Source organism: Drosophila subobscura, chromosome E, assembly GCF_008121235.1.
Source record: "Drosophila subobscura isolate 14011-0131.10 chromosome E, UCBerk_Dsub_1.0, whole genome shotgun sequence".
Lineage (NCBI taxonomy): Eukaryota > Metazoa > Arthropoda > Insecta > Diptera > Drosophilidae > Drosophila > Drosophila subobscura.
Genome location: NC_048531.1, coordinates 6,943,541 through 6,963,825, shown reverse-complemented (window position 1 = coordinate 6,963,825; position 20,285 = coordinate 6,943,541). Strand labels below are relative to the sequence as shown.

At 47.6% G+C, this 20,285-nt stretch overlaps 8 protein-coding genes across 10 annotated transcripts; 2 read left to right on the top strand and 6 right to left on the bottom strand.

Annotated features, from left to right (window-relative positions):
- Positions 1–3,015: 3,015 nt before the first annotated feature.
- Positions 3,016–3,826, bottom strand: LOC117892635 (odorant receptor 49a). The gene is given in 5 exon segments (XM_034798987.1): positions 3,016–3,072; positions 3,122–3,277; positions 3,337–3,496; positions 3,547–3,718; positions 3,721–3,826. Coding segments are annotated over 5 exon segments (651 nt in total).
- A 660-nt stretch (positions 3,827–4,486) lies between these two features.
- Positions 4,487–5,213, top strand: LOC117890683 (larval cuticle protein LCP-22). The gene is made up of 3 exons (XM_034795666.1): positions 4,487–4,544; positions 4,614–5,028; positions 5,091–5,213. The coding sequence occupies exons 1-3, from the start codon at positions 4,530–4,532 to the stop codon at positions 5,159–5,161; spliced, it is 501 nt and encodes a 166-aa protein (XP_034651557.1). The 5' UTR covers positions 4,487–4,529; the 3' UTR covers positions 5,162–5,213.
- Positions 5,214–6,727: 1,514 nt separating this feature from the next.
- LOC117891316 (larval cuticle protein LCP-30) lies at positions 6,728–9,613 on the bottom strand. 2 transcript variants are annotated; one of them, XM_034796729.1, is made up of 7 exons: positions 9,393–9,613; positions 8,940–9,093; positions 8,542–8,568; positions 8,061–8,211; positions 7,980–7,995; positions 7,413–7,585; positions 6,728–7,347 (listed from the first exon to the last, which is right to left on the bottom strand). In XM_034796729.1, exons 1-7 carry the CDS (start codon positions 9,435–9,437, stop codon positions 6,894–6,896), a joined length of 1,020 nt encoding a protein of 339 aa, XP_034652620.1. In that variant the 5' UTR covers positions 9,438–9,613; the 3' UTR covers positions 6,728–6,893. The 2 variants fall into 2 exon arrangements, with proteins under 2 accessions (XP_034652620.1, XP_034652619.1); XM_034796728.1 differs by lacking the exon at positions 8,542–8,568 and having other exon boundaries at positions 9,393–9,550.
- Positions 9,614–12,021: 2,408 nt separating this feature from the next.
- On the bottom strand, positions 12,022–12,740 carry LOC117890187. The gene has a single exon (XM_034794893.1). The coding sequence runs from the start codon at positions 12,669–12,671 to the stop codon at positions 12,183–12,185; it is 489 nt and encodes a 162-aa protein (XP_034650784.1). The 5' UTR covers positions 12,672–12,740; the 3' UTR covers positions 12,022–12,182.
- Positions 12,741–15,653: 2,913 nt separating this feature from the next.
- On the top strand, positions 15,654–16,466 carry LOC117891303. The gene is made up of 2 exons (XM_034796711.1): positions 15,654–16,283; positions 16,348–16,466. Exons 1-2 carry the CDS (start codon positions 15,678–15,680, stop codon positions 16,420–16,422), a joined length of 681 nt encoding a protein of 226 aa, XP_034652602.1. The 5' UTR covers positions 15,654–15,677; the 3' UTR covers positions 16,423–16,466.
- Positions 16,467–16,525: 59 nt separating this feature from the next.
- LOC117891302 (larval cuticle protein LCP-30) lies at positions 16,526–17,584 on the bottom strand. 2 transcript variants are annotated; one of them, XM_034796710.1, is made up of 4 exons: positions 17,465–17,584; positions 17,112–17,412; positions 16,883–17,051; positions 16,526–16,827 (listed from the first exon to the last, which is right to left on the bottom strand). In XM_034796710.1, exons 1-4 carry the CDS (start codon positions 17,480–17,482, stop codon positions 16,575–16,577), a joined length of 741 nt encoding a protein of 246 aa, XP_034652601.1. In that variant the 5' UTR covers positions 17,483–17,584; the 3' UTR covers positions 16,526–16,574. The 2 variants fall into 2 exon arrangements, with proteins under 2 accessions (XP_034652601.1, XP_034652599.1); XM_034796708.1 differs by having other exon boundaries at positions 16,883–17,412; positions 17,465–17,582.
- A 501-nt stretch (positions 17,585–18,085) lies between these two features.
- Positions 18,086–18,881, bottom strand: LOC117891068 (endocuticle structural glycoprotein ABD-4). Its single transcript, XM_034796242.1, has 3 exons — positions 18,780–18,881; positions 18,530–18,730; positions 18,086–18,359 (listed from the first exon to the last, which is right to left on the bottom strand). The coding sequence occupies exons 1-3, from the start codon at positions 18,870–18,872 to the stop codon at positions 18,144–18,146; spliced, it is 510 nt and encodes a 169-aa protein (XP_034652133.1). The 5' UTR covers positions 18,873–18,881; the 3' UTR covers positions 18,086–18,143.
- Positions 18,882–19,766: 885 nt separating this feature from the next.
- LOC117891070 (integumentary mucin C.1) lies at positions 19,767–20,228 on the bottom strand. The gene has a single exon (XM_034796243.1). The coding sequence runs from the start codon at positions 20,104–20,106 to the stop codon at positions 19,852–19,854; it is 255 nt and encodes an 84-aa protein (XP_034652134.1). The 5' UTR covers positions 20,107–20,228; the 3' UTR covers positions 19,767–19,851.
- Between the last annotated feature and the right edge of the window lie 57 nt (positions 20,229–20,285).

Below are 20,285 nucleotides of genomic sequence, written 5' to 3'. Positions count from 1 at the left end.
TCAGCCAGCGGAAACAGCAAACGGCCAACGAAAAATGATCTTTGCCTGCCTATAAACGATATTGGGGAGCGATATCGCTCCCATCAGGCCCGCCAGCGCTGCCACCTGACTGGAAATGGGGCAGCCGCAGAGTTTTCGGGAATTTAAATGCGCTTCCATTAATCGGCTATTGGCATCAACGTCAGCCGGCAAGACCCCCACTCAGAGTGGCTCAGTCTGCAGTTGCAGTCGAAGCTGTGCATGAGGTCAAAATGCCAGCAATTGCTAAACGCCAAGGGGCCATCGTAGTCTTCGTCGTCGTCGTCGTCGTCGCTGCCAAAGTGTAGGCGCGTCTAATGAATACTTAGCCTGGGCTAGCAGATGGGGCCAGACTTCAACTCCAAAAAAACTGCAAGACACCGACACAGACGGCGACAGAATTTCGTGACAAGATTGTCCCAAAGATTGTGAGCATCGTATTGCCATTGCTATTGCTATTGCCATTGTATTGTTTTGCTATTGTCTTTGGCAACCGAAAATTCAAGCTGGTTTTCAGCTAAGTTTCGATTCGTAGTGGAAGTCCAAGTCTCGGCTGCCTGTTGATTGTTTTCCTCCGCGTTTGCTGTTGGCCGTAATTATGAAGACATTCGGCTGTAATAATTATAATATTTATTGTTCTACTTTTTAATATACAAATATTTAATTTAGCATCGTTTGGGTTTCCGTTGCGAGTCGCGGGATTTGGTGTTTGTGTGTGAAAATTTGATGGGGCAAGAACCTTGAAATATGTATTACGCATGACTCCGCTTCTCTGATTACGTGCCACAAAATGTCAGTTGCCGCCTGCCGTGCCGTGCCGTCTGGTTCTGGTTCTGGTACTTTTCTTCAACCTGTTCTCGACCGCTGTCCACTCTGAAGGTCGCGCCGCGCCGGGTTCTTTATGGCGCACAGCGCAATGTAATTTGTTTTAAAGATGTTTGCACAGCGTCTCGTCTGCAATTGGATACCCAGCGAAGAGCAGGGTATAATGCGTTAGTTGGTGCACTCAACACCCGTCACGGAAAGGATTCCAGCATTCACCACAAACCAATAAATGGCATCAACTGAGAGGAACTAATCTGGGTCTGGCATAAAAGTCGAATATCTCTCACAGATCCCAGCCAGAGTATGAAGGGATCGGCTCTGACCCACCCGAGTTGCAGTTGCGCGTTGATTTAGCTGTTGCGTAAGAAGCTAGAGCCGCCTTTGGCATGGTCTTCGGTCTGGTCTGGTCTGGCCTGGTGTGGCCTGGCCTGGCACACATTGCAACGGCTAATGCTAATGTCAATGAAGGCATAAATAAATAATTGCGCATAGCTGAAGCTGCAGCAGCAGTAGCACTCAATGGCTGGAGACGCTGCACCGATGCAGACGTCGAACCAGTTGCGGTGTTTAAATGTCAGTGGTTCTGGTCATGTCGAGAAATCAGCTACTGCACCGCTTAGGGTATTACGCGGAGATCGGAGCTTGGGTCTCGCAGCTTGGATGGGGCACTGGTTACGCGTTGGCGCTGCCCATTTCATGGTCAAGGATGCACTTGAGTAACTTTGCTCCGCTTTAGCAGCGTAAACTGGTTCGCCTTTGTCTGGCGTGGTCAGGGAAGCTGAACTTGTAACTGGAGCTCTGTCGGGGCTGAATCACCATCTGACCTTGCAGAACCATCCAGCATTGGCATGAGCCCCATGACGACGACAATGCAATTGCATTTTATGCTGATATCGATGCTAATCCGTCTGGGTATGGTGGTATCTTTGGGCACAGTTCATAGTCTTCGCATTAATGTGATTTATGCAAATTGTCAGCGATCTTAAATGGCAGAGGGATCGATCCGCAGCACGTGGGCGTCGTCGATTACGAATCATCGTTAATTAATGCAAAAATCGCTTCTAGCAACTCCCAAGTTTCCATATGTCAAGTGAAGCTAAAGAACTTTTGCTCTGCCTCAGTAACTATCATTAAGAATGGAATCAAAGAATTTCCAGAGATCAATCTACAAAAACCCACATCTTAATCGAAAGTTCGTAATTCATTTGCCACGAGCCGATCTACACGAAACCATTATTTAGTTTGTTTTACACGATAAATCCATTGTGCAGACATTTATTAGGCCCTCAGTTAACGAGTTTTGGCTGTTATCTTCCGATAGATGAAACGAATTGGGAGCTGCTATAATTCCGGAGTGAATATTTAAAGACTGAAGCCAAATAAACTCGAGCAAATTAATTGGATGGCAATATTCAACGGCTCGTTTATGTAAAGCAGCCAATAAAGATCTTTTGTCTGAGCTTGGGGCTAATCTGTTCAACGCATTCCGCCCGAGCCACAAGACTCCTCCAGCTGTGGAACCATAAAGTCTCAGACTGAACAAAGTTTGGACAGTCATGGGTCCGGTTGGTGTTTCGTTTTGAATGGAAACGGAGTTTGTTTGGACCTTTGGGTGTCAAATTCTGATTGCTTACTGATCTCAATTTGTACGGGTCTCTGCGGTCTTTCGTATGCTAATTTAAGCCTATCAAATGAGCCATTCCCTCGGCTTCAAATTAATAAACAAAGTCTAGAATTTATATCTATTCCAGCCTTAGGTCTGGCACGTGACTTTGGCTGCACAGTGTAGCTATTGTTGCACTTGTTGACTGCTGTCAAATCGCACGCGAAATGTGAAGGCCGACGATGCAATGGAGATGATTCCCCTTCCCCCCTGCCAGCATGCCCCTCACTACTCTGCACTCCATGCACATACAATGTATCTTCTCAAACTCCAACTTCAACTTCATTCATATTCATTCATGGGGTCGTGTCTCAGCCACCCCATTCATGCTTTATTCACCTCAATTTCTGATGCAAATCATAAATTAAATTTGACTGAATCGAGTTGAGGTGGGAAAGCCCAGTCGAAACTGCAGCTATGGAATCATTTAAAATTATTAAAACACAAATTAAAATATTCTTTTCTACTGAAGAACCTCTGCAATCTGGCCAAAAGTCGTCCGTGTCCGATCACTTTCCCACAGTTTGTCGCATAACCGCAAAGAATCGATAGGTGATGCTCATCAACTGTCGAATTATGAATAATAAATGCAATTAAGAAGTCAAATTAACTCACGGTCTTCAAGGTGTCGAGGGATATAATGATAATGCCCCTTGCCGATATCTCCGCTGGGCGCTGGGCGCGTGCCAAAATAAGGAGAAGGTCCTTCTGGTAGCGTATGGAGCCATCATACCACTTCTGACAACAGGCAGCCATGGATTTGCTGACACTCTGGGAGGGGGAAGTAGTTGGGTTAATCATAAGCGAGATTATGTGTGGACACTTCGTACCAAATCGATGAGCCGCTGCCCATAGGAGCTGACCATATAGAACTGGGCGGCAATGCTGGAGAAGAGCGCCATGTAGGAGACTCCCTCTGAGTTCAGACCCCAGATAACAGAGTAGAAGGGCATGCAGCAGAGCTGACTGGCAGATTGAATGCCGATCCAGCTCATGGTGCAGTCTTTGGCGAAGCATTAGGTTAGCTATTAAATATCCACTTTATGGTGAGCTCCTCCCACCTGAGGATCAGCTGATGTTTCTGCACAAAGCTGGCCAAGAACTGGCAGTCCTCTCGGTCTCGTTCCCGACTTGGACGGTAAGCGGCCAACTGCTTGGCCAGATATGCAAAGTGCATGCAGATCTGGCTGGAGCCACACATCATCCAGATTGATTGATTATGAATTGGCTGTAGGTAAAGTACAAGGTATAGGCCACAGCATAGCCAATGGGAGTGTCCGAGCTGAAGCTGAGCCGCGCCGGAAAGACGCCATCTGCCATGATGGCCAGCAAATCAAAGTTCACAAATAATTTTCACGACATTGTCTGCCAGGAAGGTGAAGTCCTGAAACTCACGTTGCTTCTCTTTCATCTTTTTGTTGTGCTGCCTTTCCACTTCAAGCGTTTTGAAAGGTTTGTAACTCTAAACTGGTGTGTGGTGTCCATCAATCGTTGGTTTTATACCCGCCAAGGAAGGAAAACGTAAACACAATTGTCGATTGAATAATTAATGGCCTAATTGTTCGGTTAAGTGTTGGGCAATTATTTCACAAAGGATTCTTTTATTTTAAATAAAGGAAATATCTTTATTGAATGCTAGTTTATTCAGTGGCTTCTCCAATTTCACTACTGAATATATAATTTTTGCATACAAATGTTCATATCGTTAGGCAAACACTTAACGCCCCCCAACTGTGTGTTGTAGAAATTTTTATTCGCTTTGCCTTGCTAACCGTTTTGAAGCATTTTTGGCAGCGATTTAATTATTTATACAGTCGCCAAATTATACTAAAAAGCAATCTAAATTCTAAACGGAAATTGACACAACTCTCCGCTCGAAAAATTAGCGATGAGCGCGGACTGCAGACCGAAATTTGATGCTTATGCTAAGTTGGTCTCCAAAGTTGGTTATAAAACGATCCGTGGATCGGCGAAACTGTTACAGTTCTGTCGCGTAGATCAGCGTTGAGAGTTGCCCTCGAAAATGTCTCTTAAACTGGTAAATCACAGTGAACTCGCAGTGAGGAAGTGGTGTGTTCTAATCCAAAGTTACTTCATGTGTTTGCAGTTGGCGTGCCTCTTCGTACTGGCTCTGGACGCGATCGCCTGCGAGGGGCAGAGGCAATACAATCCTTACCTGAGGAACCCCTACTACAGGGACCTGTACTACAAGAACCGCGATCTGTACAACCTGCGTCGCTACTACGACGGCTTCTACAAGAAGTACAATCCCTACATTGCCAACGCCCAGGCACGCGTTGTGGCCCAGTCCCAGGAGGCCAACTACGGCACCGGCTCCTACGTCTACAACTACGAGACGGAGAACGGCATCCACGCCGAGGAGCGCGGTGTGCCCGTCAACATAGGCAACCAGGAGCAGGAGGAACAGGTGGAGGGTGCCTACTCCTACATCTCCCCCGAGGGTCTGCGTGTGGGAGTCAAGTACGTGGCCGATGCCAATGGCTTCCGTCCAGTGATCACCTGTTAGTAAACCAAGTGTGATAATCCCAGTTCTAGCCACTACAGTGATTTATTTCTCTTCCAGACGATGGCGTTAACTCTGCCTTTTATGCCAGCCAGCCAGCCGCAGCCAATGTGGTACATACGAAGCATTGATGCCATACTTCTTCCTATTTCTAGTTACTTGAGTGAAATAAAATGAAATTCCTAATAAAAACATATAATATTAAAAAGTATTAAAGTATTTTTTGTCAATATAACAAGCGAAAAGTGATCAAAAATGTGCGTTAACTGATAGGCACCATCACCCTATGATGATATTTCTATGAAAAATTAATTATCATCGAAAGGTAAACACGTTTATACTCGTATTGAGTAATGCTTCAAGTCTTCTGTGGTCAAGTGACGAACGCCATTTTGCCATCTTTCGATTGAATCTGTTTAACCATTTAAGCTCTACCACTAAGCAAACAACTAAGCTTAGTGGCTCTACTTAATGCCATGACGACACAAAAGCTCTTTCAATTTAGTGTTCAGCACAAAGGTGTGCTGTGATTTTTGATTTTTTATCTACGAATTTAATTACAAGTGTATTGAAACAATATATCTTCAAAGTCGTGTGAATAATTTATGCCTACTGTAAGTATTTTATGTGGGCATCAAAAACGTTCAACCGTTCCGTTTTCGAGTCAGCAATCGAGAGAGTTTTATTCACTCTCTCTGAAGCTCGTTACCGTTTTGTTCACTAATTCTTTCCTGTTTGTGTTCCCAGTGTCTCCGATTTCACAACGAGTCTCTCTATGTCCGAGGCGCCTATAGCCAAATTAGAAGGGTCAATGAATATATGTACATACATTTGTAAGTAAATGTTTACAGCTAAATATTAAACGAGTACAATCCAATAATATAATTTATATGCAGCTATCCTTAAGCAAATTAACAAGATTACCTTATTTATGCCCACTTAAGATTATTCCTGAAGAACTGGTTAGTCTTAGAAGGCTACTGCTTGGCGAATACTGGATATGCGGAGCATTGTTCTGGAAACAATTGAGAAATAATTAGTAAACTCAAAATTATATTCAAGGGAAAACCAATTTACTGCCGATTTTTAGATTTAGATTTTATTTCTTTTGAGAAATTGTTGTAGAACTATGCAAAACATTCTTGAGGGCTATCCCGGCTCAAGCTGTAGACAAAAATGGGTCAACTGTCGCTTATCGGAAATGTGAATAGCAAATGTACGCGGGGTGCTCGGAGCGACTACTTAGACGGAGACTTGTTTTTGTCTCGCCTTTCGGAGAGGAGAGCAACAAACCCATTAATTTTAAACGGAGCCCGTACATTGTGTGTACAAAATGTGGAATATTCGTATAATTTGCCCAAATGTCAAGACAGTTTCATTATCAAGTGCGTTGCGGCCTTTGATTGAGAATAATAAAACATTCGTTCAACTCAAGGGCTCCGCACAGTGAGCTGCCATTGGAAATGCTTGCTTCTTCGTAACAGATATTTAGTTGGGTTTATTTTGATATATAAAATAACAAAAAATAATTAATTATCTTATGCTTAGCAACGTACCGTCGTCATATTGAGTTGGACAGATAAATAAATACGAAATAACATAGGAGCGGACTATATATATACGACTACAATGCGATTCCTCCATTCGTCTCCTTCCTGTTCCTTTTCCTTTTCCTTTTTTTGTGGATTTTTTCCTGGGTTTTTGATGGCTTGTTATAGGGTTTGCCCGATATTTACTCGGCAAATGCAAGGGAATGGTGGGGTGTGGGTGTGGGTGGTTGGACTAGGACTGTTCGGATGGGTGGGGGGAGTGAGAGGTAGAGGGACCTTGTGGCTGTTGATGAGGCAGAGTCTGGGAGCAGGCCTACTGGGCCAGTCGTTGGCGCTCCAGCCTCTCCTGCTCGGCACGCTCCTCCTCGCGCTCCTCCTCCTCGGCCAGCTCGACCTCGTGCTGGAGCATACGGATCTGGTCGCCCAGCTCCTTGGGCATGCGCTCCAGATGCATGGACTTGATTTGGGCTTTGATGTCCTTGGTCATGTGGTTGATGCGGAAGCCACGATGATCGAACTGGGCTCCGCCATTGGCCTTGTGCTGCTCCTCCACGTACTTGAGGGCGCGCGCAATGGCCTCCGGAATGGGCGGAGGAGTGGGAATGTGATCGCCCTCGGGCATGAAGCCACCATCGTTGGAGGCGTAGTTGACGCGGTACAGCTTGCCATCATCGCCGGTGTACTCGTAGTAACCCTTGGCGTGAGTGCCGCCGGTGTGATGGAGCTTGGCCTGCTCCTCGCCGTAGATGCCGTTCTCGGTCAGGAAACTGTTTAGGCGGGGAAACTGGTGCGTTAGCTTGGATGGAGCTTGGAGGATGGTCGGGAGACTTACGCATGATCGTATTTGTCCTTCTTGCGGATCTCTTCCTGGTGCAGAATCTTGTGGCGACCCTCATCATCGTAGTTGAAGAGGATGTTCCTCGGCGTGGTCGTGGTCGTGGTGGTGCTGGTTGTTGTCCGCTTCGTGGTTGTAGTCGGCTTCTTGGTCGTTGTTGTCGTCGTGGACTGTGAGTGGGTGGTGCGGTGTGGGTGTTGGTTTCATTTTGCTCATTGGGTGTGTGTGTGTGGGTGTGTGTGGTTGTGTGTGCGTGGGTTGCATGCATTTTGGAGTGGGGGATTCGGATTGGATCATGCAGGATACCTTATGGAGTTTTCATGTAGCGCGTTATGGTTTTGGATTGGTTTAGTTTGCAGAGCCGAAATCGTTCGTAAATCATTTTGTTTGGTTATGAAAGCGGGGAGGGTGGCGGAACAGGTGGGGCTGTGCCGGATTGCTGGGGGGATTTCTTTAGTGCTGGATGCTCGGTTGCAGATGGGTTTGTGTTGCGATTTGCGGTTCATGATCGGGGAAGCCGTACTCCAAGCGGATTTCTGGCACTTGGAACTCGGCATTACTTACTGTGTACAAATCGTGGCTGCAAACGAAGCAATTTCATTCCGTAAATACTACTAACAATTATTAATTGCTGCTACAACTTACTTGTAGGGCCTGGCATCGTGGACGTAGGGATTATTGAGCCCGGCATAGGGCCCATAGCCACCGTCGTAGGGATAGGGCACGTGATGGTAAGCTCCCAGTTCGCGGTGATCCGTCACATGAGTGTAGGGCTGTGGCATGTGTTGGTAACGACCTTTGGGTGGTGGCAACAGAGTTCAATGATTAGTATGTCGTGTATGGGAGAAGCTCTGGTCTGTGTGAGTGATTTGAGGGTAACTTTTGGAACGAACAAAATGTATATCTGCCTTGAGATATTTACAACTTTCGTTAGTTTCTCGTTTGTACAATGGATGGGTGCAGTTAGGACTGAAAGTGATTTAGTTTTTGGGTTAAACTTTAGACAAGCCAAAGGTCATCTTTCATTCCTAATCTGCAAATGAGTTTCGATTTGTGTGTGTGTATGAATGGAGAACTGGAGGAATGACTTCTTCCCTTCTCTTGTAATCGATTTACAATGATTTACCTAAACTATCCACTGCACCACTGCGGCCTATAAGAAATTAAATGTTTAATATCATGTTTAAGTGAGGCAGAGTGTACTCTGGTTAGTGTGGAAGCTCAGCTCAAGATATTATCAGAGATATTCCGAATTGGCTTTGCAGTTTGCAAACATTTTTCAAAGGCCAGACCAACCTTGAGCTTGAACTTGGTTAGAGAGTCAACGGATTATTCGTATAACTAAGAGTGTGCTTTGATTCCACATGTGTGTGTGTGTGTGTGTGTTAGTACGAGTAGCAGCTGGGCCAGATCGGACTTGCTTGCGGGACTCTCTTTTTGCTGGCGGGTTAGTGGGCGGCAACAGCAACCGCATGCAGTCAGTGGGCGTGGTAGGCGCGTTAGTAGAGTTGGATCACGAAATACCTTCATTCTGGGAACTGGGATGGTACCGTCCGTCATCCAGTGACCTGTACTTGCCGGCGTTAGAATTTTGCCCTGAAACCGTATACTTGCCATTGTAGTCCTCGTCTGGGACGGGGACGGGAACGGGACTGGTGTGGCAGACAGCAATGAGAGCCTGCGGGAGTGGATTAGATTTTGCAATTAGATTTGCAATTAAAACAGTGACAGGAAGTGGCCCCCAATGCGGGTACGGGTTGAATGCACTCCGGATCTAATGATTCAGCGGCGCCTGTGCCAAAAAGTTGCTCCGAATCGAGTCGGCACGAGGTAATTAAATGAATACGTATTTAGTATTCATTTTGCTGCTAATTGAACTCGCGCTGGCAACGTGACGGAGGCGGAGATACACGTATACGGCGACACTGGGCGACACTTTGGGCACTTTGGGCAGGATCTTGGCACTGGACTACTTACCACGACCAACACAGCGGAGAATCTCAGCATGGATTGGGTGAACATGTTTGCTTGGCTTAGATTATAGTTGATATCCTGTGGGGTATTATCCTCGGGCTTGTTGGTTTTCTCTCGCTGGTAATCCTTCTCTGAGGGCGACTGCAACAGGAATGTTTGGAGTTCGATCAAGTACGCTCCACTTATATAGAGATGTGCCGGTGGCAGAGCGCTTTCGGCGCACGATCATCGACGCGACGCTCCTAAAATTCTCAGACTCCGCAGCAGCAGCATGAGCAGCAGCAGCAGCATCCGCGTGCGAGAGTATTTGTGTGTGTGTGTGCAGCGCTGCTGCTACTTCGTGTGTGTGTGTGTATCGGTTCACCTCAGTTCAATTCGATAAGCCACAAGAACAACAACTATGGCACCCACCTCTCTCGTTCCTTCACGCGCCCTCTCTTTCTCTCTCTCCTCCTCCTCCTCGCCTGCTTCTCCCTTTTCGTTTTTCGACAGTGACGTGCGTCGTCGCTCTCTTCTCTTGTCTCCTGTGCGTCTCCACCTCTCACTCGTTCCTTTCTTTGGAATGCAGCTTAGATGCTGCTCTCATTGGATTGGCAACTGAGGCAATAATTTATATGGCATATCAATGTAATTATATTTATAATCAATTAAACAATTTGTATAATTTGGCAAATGGCAATCTCCTCGCAGTTCAGCGACCCCTTAAACTTGAACTATAAAGATATTTCTGCATCTTAGGACATCTCAGGCGGATGACACGCTGTTTACTTGGCTTCTGTTGCAGAAATTCCCATGATTCCACTGAGAACTGTCATCGAAATTCTGGCGAACAATGAGAGCGAAACAATTTTGGAAATCGCTTCAGTTGCTGATAATTATAATCGAAGGTAAAGTTCAGGCCAGGCCAGCAGACGTCATAAAGTCAGCAGGCCAGATAACGACTCTTGAAAAATAAAACATTCATTTAAATTTTGTTTTGATTGGTCATAGCCAAAGCACAATGAAGGGAAAATACTGTTTCGTGTCAAGGACGTGGGGGAAAAACAGAGTCCATTGTACATATATGAAAGGGATAGACTGTGAAGGAATTCGTCTGAGATTCATGAACACAGTCAAAAGTTAGCTCTGGTGGCAGTCTCCGCTGGCTCGAGGATATCTACAATGTGCAAGTTTTCCTGGAAAAGGTTCTAAAAGGCATAGTTAGGGTCTGGCGTTTATTCCCTTCCATGCTCTGACGCCCGTTAATTTCTCAGCTGGTGTCCAGCGTTAACTAGCTCTGGCAACCGATGACAACATTGCCGGCATCGAAGGAGATCCATTCAAACTTGTCTCAACTACCTGGAGGCACTCGGAAGCGCCATAAAAGTGCCGTAATGAAATCATAAATTACGCACCAGCGGAAATACAGCCAAGAAACAAAAACGCACAAAAAGATAAGTAAAAATAAAAATAAATAAAAAACCATTCAGACAATGCGCGCGCCTGCCACAACGCGAAATGCATTAATATTGAAGACGCTGGAGATGGAGATTTCGAGGTGGAGATGAGGATGGGAATGCGACTGGGGCTGGGTCTCTCACAGCATACATATACATACATATGTATAACCGGAATCGGAATCGGAATAAGACTCAGCAGTTTGAACCGGCAGAAGAAAAATGTTGACAAAAATGATTTTAATTGTTTGTAGCAAACGTTGACACCGCCAGCCAGCCACCAGCGGCAGTGACAGCTCGGGGAACGGCTTGGAATTTGTCCTTAACGGTTTCGGAGTCTAGAGATGGATCCAAGATAACCAAGATTAAACACACATCTGTACATATGTAGATGTAAATGGAAGCAGCTGAGGCGGAGAATGATTGTCAGCGGACTTAAGCCAATTAATAACGACCATAAACATAAACTGTGATTAAAACGCAACAGTTTGGGACACGGCAAGCCAAGTACCAAGTGCCAAGCATCGATGCTGCGTCACAGTCACTGCACTCCAAAGGTCGTACGCTGAACCCAGACCAGCAGAGATGATATGGTACCAGGCCAGACCAGACCAGACCCGGCCAGAGACAAACCAAAGCAGCAACAAATTTGTTGTGTGAATCACGGCGCGTGCTGTTATTGTTTTCGAATCATATTTTGAATCATTTCGGCTGGCTTTGGGCTCTGGCGATATCTATATGGGGACTATAGCGTTCATAAAAGTCACAAATACTTAATAAATATTTAAATAAAATGACTTTTTAATCAATTACAAGTTCGATTTGTGATGCTCGGGCGGCTGGCACTTGATTTGCATGCTAAGAGTTTTTGCAATCAGATATCAGATCAGATCTTCACACCGCAGGGAGCTGCTGGTGTTATTTTATTATAACAAAAAATGAACACACACACATATAGACTATATTTATTTACGGGCCAGCTTTGGCATTGACCTTGTGATCACATTCTGTCCAAATCTCGCACTTTCTTCTGACGGGATGCGTCACTGGGGTTTCATTTCATTTCATTTCATATCACAAAACATCACACGGCCAGGTAGGATCGGCTTGGACTGCTTAAGCTCCGGTCAATTCAAGTATTTACGATCCATATCCAATGTCAGAACGAGTTCTGAGTGTGCTTTATTTCATTGACGAGTCGGAAAGTGTCGCACATAAATCTTTAATCTGCTTAAAACTAATTTCACACAATTTGAGTCGGCTTAGAGAGCAGGAAGCATCATCCCGGGCACGGTTACGGGCACGGTCACGGGCACGGGCACTCCCCAAAAAGTGCCTCCGACTAGCAGGCGATCGATCACAAGTGCTGTTTCCTATAGCTCCAGTACCAGATGAGGCCCAAGAGGATCAGCGGCAGCAGTCGGCCATCAGTTGCCATCAGACTGCTCGATGCGTTGCACAAGTGTCCGCGGCAGTGGCAGAGGAGAATGGAGTTGCCGGGGTTCACCTCCTTCTCGATGCAGCCCTCTTGGTACGGCTCCTCCACGACAGACTTCTCCACCCACGCCTTGTTCACGAAGACGTGTGTGGTGTTCAGCTGCTGGGCACATCCCCGCATCGTCTTGATCCACTGGTGTCCCTCCAGCAGGCTCATGGTTAACACTGTTTTCGAGCACATGGTCGAGTGGGGGCACTCGCCAATGCGCCCGAGCGGCTTCTGCGGTGATCCGCACGTCTGATCCGCCTCATTGCACTGGAAGCACTGCAGCATCTCGCCAGTCATGCTTCCGACTAGGCAAATCGCTGTTCCCACGACAGTCAGCCAGAACTTAGTTCCGACGCCCATTATATCCGGATATGGAATGTGCAAAGCTCTGCTTCCGAAGTCGTTTGCGCTTCGCGTGCCTGAAGAGAAATGAAGAGAAATGAAGATTAAGCCGCGCGTACATCCAGAGTGGAACATGAGTAATACGCACCCTTCTGGAACAATCCCCTTCCCGATATCGCAGTTGAACTAAAATTTATCTCAACCGACAAAAGTTTCTGCCTTTTTTTTTGTTTTTTTTTTGGAGGGCGTTCTCATATCATCGAGTGCTGTGCAGCATTGCGAATGAAATTAAATGAAATGAAATGTATGAAACAAAAACAACGGTTTCCCGTAACCCATTCCCAAGCATTCCCGAGCATTTCTCTCACTTCCAATGTTGTCAGCTAACAGCTGTTTCTCACTGCACCTTTGTTTGCTTCTTTGTCTTTCTTTCGCTCTCTCTCTCCGCTCCGCACCTCTCTGCTGAACAGCTCTTATCAAGCATGCGATCGATGCCGCTTCTTTTGCCATTCCTATTCGCTGCCAGTTGTGTGCACTCTTCGGTTCCTATCGATTGTTTAAACCCTTAATCCCTTGGCCAAGCTCGGACGGTTGCAGTGGAATTTAATTGGATTATAATGACAGCATTGTTCCAGCTCCCTCTCTCGTTCCCGTTCCCCACATATGATTTACGCGTATTTTCACCCCCTATGAGTCGGATCGGGCCTTTTGGACAGACAGCCTTTAGCATTTCGAGCAAAAACAAATGAAATCTTTATAGGCTGGCATTGTATTGCTGTCCATAAATTAGCCCCGCCGATTTTTGCGTGGGTTTTCACTCGGTTTGCGACTCCTCTCCCCTCTTTTTATTTAGATTTGATTTGTTCACAACTTTTCGCTTGCCAAAGATTTGCTTAATTATCATTTGCGCTCTTTTTGGATTTAATTAGTGCAGTCTCTGAGGGGCTAAACACGTAAATCAAAATGGAATGTCTATAAATATTGTTGCATGCGCTGAAGCCAGTTCAGCCACCGACTCGTAGATGGATCGCTTTTGGTAGCACTCGGCGCATTCACATTTTAATCGATACCATTAAACACAAACGATTTGTGCCATTAATTGCCGGCATTTGTTTCGCCCAACGAATTCATTTACAAAGCGCCATTTAGCTGTAGGACCCCAGGCAAACACAACCCCAAAAAAATATAAAAAAACAGGCGACATGACAAACTGCAATTGGAGCAGTGTCCAGGCCAAAACAATGAAACAAATTACCAGTCACAATGAGGCGTAATTGGATACGTGTTGAATATGTGGAATCTTCGGTGTGGGATTCGTGATCTGATTTGTGGCAACTTGAAGCCGACACCTGGACATGGGACTGGGAGTGGAAGTGGGAACGCAATCGAGTTCAAAGCTCCTCCACTCCCAAAATTACTGATTGCAAAATCTAAAGGTGCTAAATAAAATAAACATTAATGTTTTGCACTGTCGCTTCAATTTTTACATCTCTCTCTTGTCGCTTGACCAAAAATCAAAGCAAATGCATTCAATAAAATTATATAAAAATGGAAAAATCGCATATAAATAAATTTCCAGCCTGACAAGTGTGAAAAAGAGAAATGTATATTTATATATGTATTTATATTTCACAATTGCTCCCTCGCAAGTCTGATGACATCATGGCAATGGAATCCACAGAAATCGCTAGTTCCCCCTTGGTGTTGTGCTTTATCCGCGTGGTTTTTGACCGCAGAATTGTCGTTAAAATTAATTTACTTTAGGCGCCGTCTGCTGGCAACTAAGTTGTGTGCAATTTACGAGTAAATTGGAAGGACGAAGGTCGCAGCGTGGGAGAAGCGGTGGAGAGGTGCAGGCAGGAACAGGCAAGCGAACATTTTGTGAAATTAATTAATTGCATGCAAAACACCAAATTACGCATTGCCCAGGGGCAGTCTCTCCTTATTTATCTCCAGCGAATAATTTAAAACCCAGCCACAATTCCAGATTTACAGATCCCAAGCAGAGACTGGCAGGGAGAGAGAGAGATAAAAGCTAACCTGTTGTTGCAGTTTTATTAGAAAATAAATACAAATATATATATGTACATTCTACATATTTACAGACTTTTATGTACATTCCTCGAGTCGATCCATCGTTAAGTGAGTAATCAATGATCAGTTTCTTAAGGTTCTACGACCTTTGTGATTCACAATATCAAATCATTATTCACTTCCTTACCATGATCAGGTTTATATTTGCAAGGTTCAGACATGTCAAGAGTTCAATTCCCCAGCCTATGGCAAACCTTGTCTGGCGTGTGGTGGGGGCGTTCTGGAGTTGATGGGTTATTGGAGCTACAGCGATATTATGAATGGGCTGACTGCCCAAATCAATAGCCTGCCAAAGATGATTAATGAATTTCGAATGCAAAAACCGTTGACCGATCTCACAGCTCGACCGACTGACAGTTATTGTTGTTATTAATGCTCATTAAGAGGAACGTGCGTCTCATTTGAATTTGAGTTAAACGACACTAATTACCTTTGATCCTATTTGGGGTTTAGTGAAATTCCAACCCCAATCGATCTGCGATAAGTGAAGCGGTTGAATGGCTTTCAAGGGGAAACAACAAGATGAACGATTGCAGTTAATTTATCAATTGAATTTCCTTCGATTGCCATGTGTGAGGGCATCCTGCGGAACGAGTCTCAATCGGTTGTCGGTTTGCTCGTCTCTGCTCTGCAACTGCATTGTGGCTCAGAAAGGTTAAAAGCCACGCGCTGAGGCCAATGCAAACGAGTTATTACCTAGTTAGTTGCTTCAAGCATTTGATGGCTTGTTAGCATGCAAAGATCTGCCTCGTCGGGGTGCTGACTCATCTGCACGGGTTCGGTGCCGCCCATATTTAATCCAATTAAACGATGCCAACTGGCACATAAACCTCGGGACTTATTGGCCAAGCGGCTATCGCGATTGGAGACCCAAACTAAAATGGCCAGCGAGTGCATTGGGGTCGAGTCAAACGTAATCAAGTAGTCGACATGGGAACACGCTCGATGCTGGCACTGACTTCTCTGGCGTTGCTCGGCCTGTGCACCATCAGCGGCTCCTGGGGCCAGGAACAGGAACAGGAACAGGAACCGCCACTGCCCACCAAGCGGGGTCGCTACATTCCCGAGCTGCACGGAGCCACGGGCTGGTATATGCCGGACAACAGCGGAAAGTACCGTCACGAGCACAAGCCCTACGATGGCGGCTACGGGGACCGGGGCCAGCCGTACTCTGCCGATCTGCGCAGCATCTTCCGCAAGGCCGAGGAGCAGCTGGCCGCCAGTGTGCAGGAGGCCAACGATGAGTTCGCCCTGGGCCCACGCGATCATCTGCGCTTCATGATCGACTTCAACTACAACGGCACCGGCTGGCAGATCATTCAGTTCCAATGGGTGCGCGACGGAGACGAGACCCATCCGGACACCAAGAAGTACAGTTACATCAACGAGAACAAGCTGTGGGAGATGGAAGTGGCGAAAGGGTCCTATCACTACCAGCAGCCCGACGACGGCTCAGAGGTGAGCTGTGAGCCGCCAGCGGAGGAGGTTCAGCAGGAGCAGGAACAGCCTCAAACCAACACTAATGCCGAGCAGGATGTAAGTGTCCAGCTATTCAAGGGTATTATTTGTCTTCTACTAAAGCTCTTTGGTTCATTGACAGCCCGAGAAGATCCATGAGACCATCAACGAAGTCCTGGAGTACATACAGCAGCGTATCCTGCCCACTCTGCCGTGATTGAAATGTATTTTGAGTGTGTGAAATAAATGTTTTAGCAGTTGAAAATGCATTCATTTGGAATCGGAATCGGTTGAAACACAATTAATAATCCCAGAACTTCTATGGCACATTTGTTTATTGTCAAATCGATTCACATTTCGACTCCATAACTATTTCTTCTTGTTGGCATTCGCCTCCAGGTAGGCCAACAGCTTGGCCACATACGGCGGTGGCGGGGGAGCGGTGGGCAGGTGGGCAGCACTGGGCACAAAGCCATTGTCATCGGCCGTGTAGTCCACGCGGTAGAGTATGCCATCGTCGCCAGTGTACTCGTAGAAGCCCTTCGAGCGGAGGCCATCCTCCTCGGTCAGCTTCTCGATGCGGCCGCTCTCCTCGGCCAGGATGCCGTTCTCCGTCTCGTAGCTGAGGAAGAGTCCAAGGGTTTTGTGCTCGCTGCTTTGGGTTCTCGTATACTCACAGATAGTGGTAGCCATCCTGCTCGACATCATCCTCCAGTCGGATAATGGCCCAACCATTGCCGCCCTCGCCTGTGCCCCGTCCCTTGGGCAGCTTGGCCGTCACATCGACAACTGCCGGCGGTGGTGGAATTGTGGGTCGCGGCTTGGGTCTAGCGGTGGTTCCTGCTCCGCCCGCACCAGCTGCCCCGCCGCCAGGTCGTGCTCCCGCGCCCGAGCCAGCTCTTGCTCTGGCACCTGCCCCAGCACCGCCTGCTCCGCCGCCAGCATTCTTGTCGCCCACATAGCGGTTGCGGTCCCCGGTGTAAGCTCCTCCAGCGCGATCGTCGTGCTCGTACTTGTTGTCCATGTGCACGTAGCGGCCATCGTTGCCGCCGGAGTAGCGCCCATCGCCACCGCCGCGATAGCGTCCATCGTTGCCGCCTTTGTAGCGTCCGTCGCCGGCAGTCGCCCGCGCAGCACCAGGAGGAGGACGATACCTTCCATCGTTCTGGGCCAGGGCCCCAGCCACGCAGGCCAGCAGCAGAGCAATCTGCAAAGGGAAGTGGGTAAGTAATCCCATCCAAGTGAGGCACTCCACCTACCGTTATACGCAGCCACATCGTGGAAGATGAGCAATGAGCAGCTGCGGCCCCAGGGGCCCAGCTTTATATCTGACGACCGGCTGCACCACCGCACCACGCAACGCCCACATGGAGTCAAGCAGAGTCGAGCTGCAGTCTGTGCAGTCCGGCCTGGTCTGGGCCAAGTGTGCGCTTGCTGCTGTGCCTAATTGGCACCGATCCGACCGGTGGGTGAGTTGATCAATAAAGCGACGGGGTTTACGAGGCGATTAGTTCGTAATTTGTTGGGAGGCAGACGGCACAGTAGATGCTGCCACTTAATGGAGATTAATTGCAATGAGTTGACACTTTTCCAAAGGGGTAAGCTAACGTGAGGATAATTTTGGTCAGCCAGTCAACTAGCGCCCAGTGGCATCAGGTTGCGGTATGCCTAAAAGTATGCTATGAACCTGTGTGTTGTATCAACCCACTGCGCGAAACAGTGAAACCGGAAAGCGTTGCATACTTTTAGGATGGTACGAATGACGTGCATCAAGTAGCAATAATTAATTATTCCAGTCTTAATGGAGCTAACTAAGTAACTGTTTTGAATATGCCCATAAAATACATTGAAGTAGCTTCATTTAAATCAATTTATTCAGTTTTCGTTCCTTCAGATTTACTGTTCATACAGGGAGGAATGTGGATGCAGCGACATCGTCTAGCCCCGTCGGTTGTTGAACCCACCAGACGGCTGCTCTTGTGGCGGCGGCGGCGCCGTGGCCAGGTAGGCAAGGGCCTTCTGGATCGCTGGCGGGATTGGTGGGGGTGTCGGAATGTGGTCGCCCTGCGGCTGGAAGCCATTCTCATCCGCGAGATACGTTATCCGAATGGGTATGCCCTCCGGCGAGGTGTAGGAGAAGAAGCCCTGCGCGACCTTTACAAATGGCACACAAGATGCAAATCCGAATTAGCTTGAGTTCATTTGCTAAATTAGCTGCCCCAGGGGCAAGTACGGGTGCAGTTGCAGTTGCAGTTGCAGCTCTCCAGCAAATGCCAAGTGCTATCTGGGCACGATTCATTTGTCGGAGCCAGAGGGGAACTCACCTGCCCCGCATTGTCGGTGCCAGCGTTCTTGAGGTAGCCCTCCTCCTCCACATTGATGCCGTTGCCCGTCTCGTAGGAGTACTTGTAGGAGCCATCGAAGTTCACCTCCTGCTCCTGCCTGATAATGGGTATCTGGTCTCCGGCCGGTCCTTGTGGACGCGCCTGGCCCTGGCTCATCAGCAGGGCTGCCACGACGAGCAGCTGCAAGTGGGAATGAGTAACAGCCCAACAAAATCTCGCATCAGCTTACTGTGTACTGCATTTTGTATCCTCTGATTTGTGTGTTGATCCTTTGGCGAGTGTCTGCTGCGGCTTGGCTTCGTTCGGGTACTGTGGCCAGCATGGGCCACCGTTTGAATATTTATAGCCAAGCGCGCTGCAGCTCAGAGGCTTGCAGACTCAGAGACATTGTGGCTTGAACTTTACAGTTGCTGCACACAGACACAGAGCGAGTGTCTGGCAGATCGGAAGCCTGCCTGCCCATTGATTGCATCTTCCCACCCACAACCACAAATGCAGTTCCCCCGCCCCGCAAAAGATGCCGCAACAGATTCTGAAATTGTGTTTGCTGCTGCTGCTGCTGCTGCAATTTGTCGAATAACTCGCACAACACGACAGAGATGACCCTACAGTGGGGTACGGAATATTGAATATTCTTTTGAAAAGTAAACCCCACTCCATATATAATCATCTGCCCACTGCCAATGCCCACTGTATGGGGAGGGGCGTTGGTGTTTCGATCATTTTGAGTCGTGTTGTGCATGTTGCACATGAAACCCGTCGTGGCTGGGTTGTGGCATTCATAACTCCTCAACACGGCTCATCCTCAGGCTGCTGCAGACAAGGACAGCAGCATTAAGTGCTTCCATCAATTTGTCAGCTTAATCATTAGACATTTAACCCATGCAAGTTGGCATTCAGAGTGCGATTTGTTTCGCTGTTCATTATGATGTACGACGGCCACCTGACCATGATCAAGTCTGGCACAGTGCCTCACTGACTGACTGACTGACTGACTGACCTTTGGCGAAGGCGGAGGCAGTTGCAGCTCAATTGTTGTGTCCCTCTGTTGGGGCGTTTTCCGATAACACACTTGGGCAAACACCAGCGGGGCCAGCGAGGCAAAGATCGTGGCGGAGATGCTGCGTGAGATAAATGTTCACATTTGGTGAACGAATTTCTCCTGGAGCTTGTGTGTGTGCTGCGGGGGATTAAGTGTGTTCAACTGCTGTTTGTTTTTGTTTGTTTGTTTGTTGTTTTTATTATGTTGTTGTCATTGTACTAATCGGAGGGGGGATCGGTGGCGGGAGAGTGGCAGCTGCTTATCCGGTCTTCTTGTTGAACAGCAGCGACAGGAGCTGCTGCTTGAAGGGCTTGGGGGTGGTTGTGGTGGTGGTGAGGGTGGTGGTCGGTGTTGTGGGCGACGTCGTGTAGGTGTACGTTGTCGTGGTGGTCGGCGACGAGGGTGTTGGCGCTGTCGATGTCGCTGTTGGAGAGGTTGTAGTGCCTGTCGGAGTCTGTGCACGGGCCAGCGACAGGACGGCAGCGAAGACAGCGAGGAATGCGAAGAACTTCATGTTTGAATATTTGTCTTAAGCTTGGGCTTGGACTTGGGCTGTGATGCTGCTGGAAGTGCTGCTCGACTCGAAGTGTGTCTATCTGTGGGCCACAGCGCACTTTTTATACGTGATCGAACCCACTCCCGGGCCACCCAAGGGCCACCCCTCCTCCGTCCTCCCACCTGCCACCAGTGTTT